Source organism: Oncorhynchus keta, unplaced genomic scaffold, assembly GCF_023373465.1.
Source record: "Oncorhynchus keta strain PuntledgeMale-10-30-2019 unplaced genomic scaffold, Oket_V2 Un_contig_9295_pilon_pilon, whole genome shotgun sequence".
NCBI classification, from domain to species: domain Eukaryota; kingdom Metazoa; phylum Chordata; class Actinopteri; order Salmoniformes; family Salmonidae; genus Oncorhynchus; species Oncorhynchus keta.
The window spans coordinates 12,566-20,635 of NW_026290469.1; the positions used below are offsets into that span (position 1 = coordinate 12,566).

Here is an 8,070-nt window from a genome sequence, read left to right on the forward strand (position 1 = left end):
TCCCAACTCTAACCTCACCTCTACCAACAGTCACTACTGTTCCTCCTCACCCTCCTCCACCACTACCCACTGTTACCATGCCAACACTAACCTCACCTCTACCAGCAGTCACTACTGTCCCTCCTCACCCTCCTCCACCACTACCCACTGTTACCATGCCAACTCTAACTCACCTCTACCAGCAGTCACTACTGTTCCTCCTCACCCTCCTCCACCACTACCCACTGTTACCATGCCAACTCTAACCTCTACCAGCAGTCACTACTGTTCCTCCTCACCCTCCTCCACCACTACCCACTGTTACCATGTCAACTCTAACCTCTACCAGCAGTCACTACAGTCCCTCCTCACCTCTCTCCACCACTACCCACTGTTACCATGCCAACACTAACCTCACCTCTACCAGCAGTCACTACTGTCCTCCTCACCCTCCTCCACCACTACCCACTGTTACCATCCCAACTCTAACCTCACCTCTACCAGCAGTCACTACTGTTCCTCCTCACCCTCCTCCACCACTACCCACTGTTACCATCCCAACTAACCTAACCTCTACCAGCAGTCACTACTGTTCCTCCTCACCCTCCTCCACCACTACCCACTGTTACCATGCCAACTCTAACCTCACCTCTACCAGCAGTCACTACTGTTCCTCCTCACCCTCCTCCACCACTACCCACTGTTACCATGCCAACTCTAACCTCACCTCTACCAGCAGTCACTACTGTTCCTCCTCACCCTCCTCCACCACTACCCACTGTTACCATGTCAGCACTAACCTCACCTCTACCAGCAGTCACTACAGTCCCTCCTCACCCTCCTCCACCACTACCCACTGTTACCATGCCAACTCTAACCTCACCTCTACCAGCAGTCACTACTGTTCCTCCTCACCCTCCTCCACCACTACCCACTGTTACCATGCCAACTCTAATCTCACCTCTACCAGCAGTCACTACTGTTCCTCCTCACCCTCCTCCACCACTACCCACTGTTACCATGCCAACTCTAACCTCACCTCTACCAGCAGTCACTACTGTTCCTCCTCACCCTCCTCCACCACTACCCACTGTTACCATGTCAACTCTACCTCACCTCTACCAGCAGTCACTACTGTCCCTCCTCACCCTCCTCCACCACTACCCACTGTTACCATGCCAACACTAACCTCACCTCTACCAGCAGTCACTACTGTCCCTCCTCACCCTCCTCCACCACTACCCACTGTTACCATGCCAACTCTAACCTCACCTCTACCAGCAGTCACTACTGTCCCTCCTCACCCTCCTCCACCACTACCCACTGTTACCATGCCAACTCTAACCTCTACCAGCAGTCACTACTGTTCCTCCTCACCCTATTCCACCACTACCCACTGTTACCATGCCAACTCTAACCTCTACCAACAGTCACTACTGTTCCTCCTCACCCTCCTCCACCACTACCCACTGTTACCATGCCAACTCTAACCTCACCTCTACCAGCAGTCACTACTGTCCCTCCTCACCCTCCTCCACCACTACCCACTGTTACCATGCCAACACTAACCTCACCTCTACCAGCAGTCACTACTGTTCCTCCTCACCCTCCTCCACCACTACCCACTGTTACCATGCCAACTCTAACCTCACCTCTACCAGCAGTCACTACTGTTCCTCCTCACCCTCCTCCACCACTACCCACTGTTACCATGCCAACTCTAATCTCACCTCTACCAGCAGTCACTACTTTTCCTCCTCACCCCCCTCCACCACTACCCACTGTTACCATGCCAACTCTAACCTCACCTCTACCAGCAGTCACTACTGTTCCTCCTCACCCTCCTCCACCACTACCCACTGTTACCATGCCAACTCTAACCTCACCTCTACCAGCAGTCACTACTGTTCCTCCTCACCCTCCTCCACCACTACCCACTGTTACCATGCCAACTCTAACCTCACCTCTACCAGCAGTCACTACTGTTCCTCCTCACCCTCCCCCACCACTACCCACTGTTACCATGCCAACTCTAACCTCACCTCTACAAGCAGTCACTACTGTTCCTCCTCACCCTCCTCCACCACTACCCACTGTTACCATGCCAACTCTAACCTCTACCAGCAGTCACTACTGTTCCTCCTCACCCTCCTCCACCACTACCCACTGTTACCATGTCAACTCTAACCTCTACCAGCAGTCACTACAGTCCCTCCTCACCCTCCTCCACCACTACCCACTGTTACCATGCCAACACTAACCTCACCTCTACCAGCAGTCACTACTGTCCCTCCTCACCCTCCTCCACCACTACCCACTGTTACCATCCCAACTCTAACCTCACCTCTACCAACAGTCACTACTGTTCCTCCTCACCCTCCTCCACCACTACCCACTGTTACCATGCCAACACTAACCTCACCTCTACCAGCAGTCACTACTGTCCCTCCTCACCCTCCTCCACCACTACCCACTGTTACCATGCCAACTCTAACTCACCTCTACCAGCAGTCACTACTGTTCCTCCTCACCCTCCTCCACCACTACCCACTGTTACCATGCCAACTCTAACCTCTACCAGCAGTCACTACTGTTCCTCCTCACCCTCCTCCACCACTACCCACTGTTACCATGTCAACTCTAACCTCTACCAGCAGTCACTACAGTCCCTCCTCACCCTCCTCCACCACTACCCACTGTTACCATGCCAACACTAACCTCACCTCTACCAGCAGTCACTACTGTCCCTCCTCACCCTCCTCCACCACTACCCACTGTTACCATGCCAACTCTAACTCACCTCTACCAGCAGTCACTACTGTTCCTCTTCACCCTCCTCCACCACTACCCACTGTTACCATGCCAACTCTAACCTCTACCAGCAGTCACTACTGTTCCTCCTCACCCTCCTCCACCACTACCCACTGTTACCATGTCAACTCTAACCTCTACCAGCAGTCACTACAGTCCCTCCTCACCCTCATCCACCACTACCCACTGTTACCATGCCAACACTAACCTCACCTCTACCAGCAGTCACTACTGTCCCTCCTCACTCTACTCCACCACTACCCACTGTTACCATGCCAACTCTAACCTCACCTCTACCAGCAGTCACTACTGTCCCTCCTCACCCTCCTCCACCACTACCCACTGTTACCATCCCAACTCTAACCTCTACCAACAGTCACTACTGTTCCTCCTCACCCTCCTCCACCACTACCCACTGTTACCATGCCAACACTAACCTCACCTCTACCAGCAGTCACTACTGTTCCTCCTCACCCTCCTCCACCACTACCCACTGTTACCATGCCAACTCTAACCTCACCTCTACCAGCAGTCACTACTGTTCCTCCTCACCCTCCTCCACCACTACCCACTGTTACCATGCCAACACTAACCTCACCTCTACCAGCAGTCACTACTGTTCCTCCTCACCCTCCTCCACCACTACCCACTGTTACCATGCCAACTCTAACCTCACCTCTACCAGCAGTCACTACTGTTCCTCCTCACCCTCCTCCACCACTACCCACTGTTACCATGCCAACTCTAATCTCACCTCTACCAGCAGTCACTACTTTTCCTCCTCACCCCCCTCCACCACTACCCACTGTTACCATGCCAACTCTAACCTCACCTCTACCAGCAGTCACTACTGTTCCTCCTCACCCTCCTCCACCACTACCCACTGTTACCATGCCAACTCTAACCTCACCTCTACCAGCAGTCACTACTGTCCTCCTCACCCTCCTCCACCACTACCCACTGTTACCATGCCAACTCTAACCTCACCTCTACCAGCAGTCACTACAGTCGCTCCTCACCCTCCTCCACCACTACCCGCTGTTACCATCCCAACTCTAACCTCACCTCTACCAGTAGTCACTACTGTCCCTCCTCACTCTCCTCCACCACTACCCACTGTTACCATGCCAACTCTAACCTCACCTCTACCAGCAGTCACTACTGTCCCTCCTCACCCTCCTCCACCACTACCCACTGTTACCATCCCAACTCTAACCTCTACCAACAGTCACTACTGTTCCTCCTCACCCTCCTCCACCACTACCCACTGTTACCATGCCAACACTAACCTCACCTCTACCAACAGTCACTACTGTTCCTCCTCACCCTCCTCCACCACTACCCACTGTTACCATGCCAACACTAACCTCACCTCTACCAGCAGTCACTACTGTTCCTCCGCACCCTCCTCCACCACTACCCACTGTTACCATGCCAACTCTAACCTCACCTCTACCAGCAGTCACTACTGTCCCTCCTCACCCTCCTCCACCACTACCCACTGTTACCATGCCAACTCTAACCTCACCTCTACCAGCAGTCACTACTGTCCCTCCTCACCCTCCTCCACCACTACCCACTGTTACCATGCCAACTCTAACCTCACCTCTACCAGCAGTCACTACTGTCCCTCCTCACCCTCCTCCACCACTACCCACTGTTACCATGCCAACTCTAACCTCACCTCTACCAGCAGTCACTACTGTCCCTCCTCACCCTCCTCCACCACTACCCACTGTTACCATGCCAACTCTAACCTCACCTCTACCAGCAGTCACTACTGTTCCTCCTCACCCTCCTCCACCACTACCCACTGTTACCATGCCAACTCTAACCTCTACCAGCAGTCACTACTGTTCCTCCTCACCCTCCTCCACCACTACCCACTGTTACCATGCCAACTCTAACCTCACCTCTACCAGCAGTCACTACTGTCCCTCCTCACCCTCCTCCACCACTACCCACTGTTACCATGCCAACTCTAACCTCTACCAGCAGTCACTACTGTTCCTCCTCACCCTATTCCACCACTACCCACTGTTACCATGCCAACTCTAACCTCACCTCTACCAGCAGTCACTACAGTCCCTCCTCACCCTCCTCCACCACTACCCACTGTTACCATGCCAACTCTAACCTCACCTCTACCAGCAGTCACTACTGTTCCTCTTCACCCTCCTCCACCACTACCCACTGTTACCATGCCAACTCTAACCTCACCTCTACCAGCAGTCACTACTGTTCCTCCTCACCCTCCTCCACCACTACCCACTGTTACCATGCCAACTCTAACCTCTACCAGCAGTCCACCATCTCTACCATCAATAGTTCCATCCCACAACCCCACCCATCCCCAGAACTCTCTCCGTACTCTCCACAACCCCACCCATCCCCAGAACTCCACCCGTTCTCTCCACAACCCCACCCATCCCCAGAACTCTACCCGTACTCTCCACAACCCCACCCATCCCCAGAACTCTAACCGTACTCTCCACAACCCCACCATCCCCAGAACTCTACCCGTACTCTCCTCAACCACACCCATCCCCAGAAATCTACCCGTACTCTCCTCACCCCACCCATCCCCAGAACTCTACCCGTACTCTCCTCACCCCACCCATCCCCAGAACACTACCCGTACTCTCCTCACCCCACCCATCCCCAGAACTCTACCCGTACTCTCCTCAACCCCACCCATCCCCAGAACTCTACCCGTACTCTCCTCACCCCACCCATCCCCAGAACTCTACCGTACTCTCCTCAACCCCACCCATCCCCAGAACTCTACCGTACTCTCCTCACCCCACCCATCCCCAGAACTCTACCCGTACTCTCCTCACCCCACCCATCCCCAGAACACTACTCGTACTCTCCTCACCCCACCCATCCCCAGAACTCTACCCGTACTCTCCTCAACCCCACCCATCCCCAGAACTCTACCCGTACTCTCCTCACCCCACCCATCCCCAGAACTCTACCGTACTCTCCTCAACCCCACCCATCCCCAGAACTCTACCCGTACTCTCCTCACCCCACCCATCCCCAGAACTCTACCCGTACTCTCCTCACCCCACCCATCCCCAGAACACTACTCGTACTCTCCTCACCCCACCCATCCCCAGAACTCTACCCGTACTCTCCTCAACCCCACCCATCCATAGAACTCTACCCGTACTCTCCTCACCCCACCCATCCCCAGAACTCTACCGTACTCTCCTCAACCCCACCCATCCCCAGAACTCTACCCGTACTCTCCTCACCCCACCCATCCCCAGAACTCTACCCGTACTCTCCTCACCCCACCCATCCCCAGAACTCTACCGTACTCTCCTCAACCCCACCCATCCCCAGAACTCTACCCGTACTCTCCTCACCCCACCCATCCCCAGAACACTACCCGTACTCTCCTCACCCCACCCATCCCCAGAACACTACCCGTACTCTCCTCAACCCCACCCATCCCCAGAACTCTACCCGTACTCTCCTCACCCCACCCATCCCCAGAACTCTACCCGTACTCTACTCAACTCCACCCATCCCCAGAACTCTACCCGTACTCTCCTCAACTCCACCCATCCCCAGAACTCTACCCGTACTCTCCACAACCCCACCCATCCCCAGAACCCTACCCGTACTCTCCTCAACTGCACCCATCCCCAGAACTCTACCCGTACTCTCCTCAACCCCACCCATCCCAGAACTCTACCCGTACTCTCCTCAACCCCACCCATCCCCAGAACTCTACACGTACTCTCCTCACCCCACCCATCCCCAGAAGACTCTCCTCAACCCCACCCATCCCCAGAACTCTACCTGTACTCTCCTCACCCCACCCATCCCCAGAACTCTGCTCTCTCCTCACCCCACCCATCCCCAGAACTCTACCCTACTCTCCTCAACCCCACCCATCCCCAGAACTCTCTACTCTCCTCAGCCCCACCCATCCCCAGAACTCACCCGTACTCTCCTCACCCCACCCATCCCCAGAACTCTGCTCTCTCCTCACCCCACCCATCCCCAGAACTCTACCCGTACTCTCCTCACCCCACCCATCCCCAGAACTCCACTCTCCTCACCCCACCCATCCCCAGAACTCTACCCGTACTCTCAACAACTCCACCCATCCCCAGAACTCTACCCGTACTCTCCACAACTCCACCCATCCCCAGAACCCTACCCGTACTCTCCTCACCCCACCCATCCCCAGAACTCTACCCGTACTCTCCTCTCCTCACCCCACCCATCCCCAGAACTCTACCCGTACTCTGCTCAACTCCACCCATCCCCAGAACTCTACCCGTACTCTCCTCTCCTCACCCCACCCATCCACAGAACTCTACCCGTACTCTCCACACCCCCACCCATCCCCAGAACTCTACCCGTACTCTGCTCAACTCCACCCATCCCCAGAACCCTGCTCTCCCAAACTCCTAACACGCCAGCCACCCCACCCCCCCCCTCATCACCCACGCCATAGCAGCAGCCAGTCAACATCCCCCCCCCCCACCCCCACCCTCCCCATCTCAACCCCCACCCCCAACACCCCGTGACATTATTCACAGATTACCCAGTGCATCGCTCTAACCCGGTAATGACCCTGTAAACCAGTGTTGTGGGTGACAATAGCATTAGACACGGCAGGATTAGATGAGTCTGCACTGAATATAGAGAGGGCCCATAACTACATCATAGGAACATGGACGGGAGGTTAAAGGTTGAACGAGGGAAGGAAAACAAAAATACAGTGAAATAGTATGAATTAAAATATTGCTCTTTATTTATTACAATAATATAATACGTATCATCCTGTGCTGGTCTTCTGTGCTCCTCTATGTGTGTGTGTGTGTGTGTGTGTGTGTGTGTGTGTGTGTGTGTGTGTGTGTGTGTGTGTGTGTGTGTGTGTGTGTGTGTGTGTGTGTGTGTGTGTGTGTGTGTGTGTGTGTGTGTGTGTGTGTGTGTGACTGGTGAGTCATACCCCAGCCCCTAGGGACCTGTCTTTATAGAGTCCATTGTGGCTGTGGTGTATTTCATGTCTCTCTCTGCCCAGTGGGATTTCACATAGTCCATCTGGACCTCAGCATCAGGAGTCTGGTGCTGCTGTGTCTGGTCTGTCAGTAGAGGAACCCAATGATCTGGACCTCACCATCATGGAGTCTGGTGGTGTCTGGTCTGTCAGTAGAGGAACCCAATGATCTGGACCTCACCATCATGGAGTCTGGTGGTGTCCGGTCTGTCAGTAGAGGAACCCAATGATCTGGACCTCACCATCATGGAGTCTGG

At 54.7% G+C, this 8,070-nt stretch overlaps 1 protein-coding gene across 1 annotated transcript; it reads left to right on the forward strand.

Annotated features, from left to right (window-relative positions):
- Nucleotides 1–5,186: 5,186 nt before the first annotated feature.
- Nucleotides 5,187–7,267, forward strand: LOC127927069 (uncharacterized; the record flags this gene model as incomplete). Its single annotated transcript, XM_052512712.1, has 3 exons — nt 5,187–6,537; nt 6,668–6,749; nt 7,041–7,267. Coding segments are annotated over 3 exons (1,660 nt in total), but the record flags the coding sequence as incomplete, so codon positions are not given.
- Between the last annotated feature and the right edge of the window lie 803 nt (nt 7,268–8,070).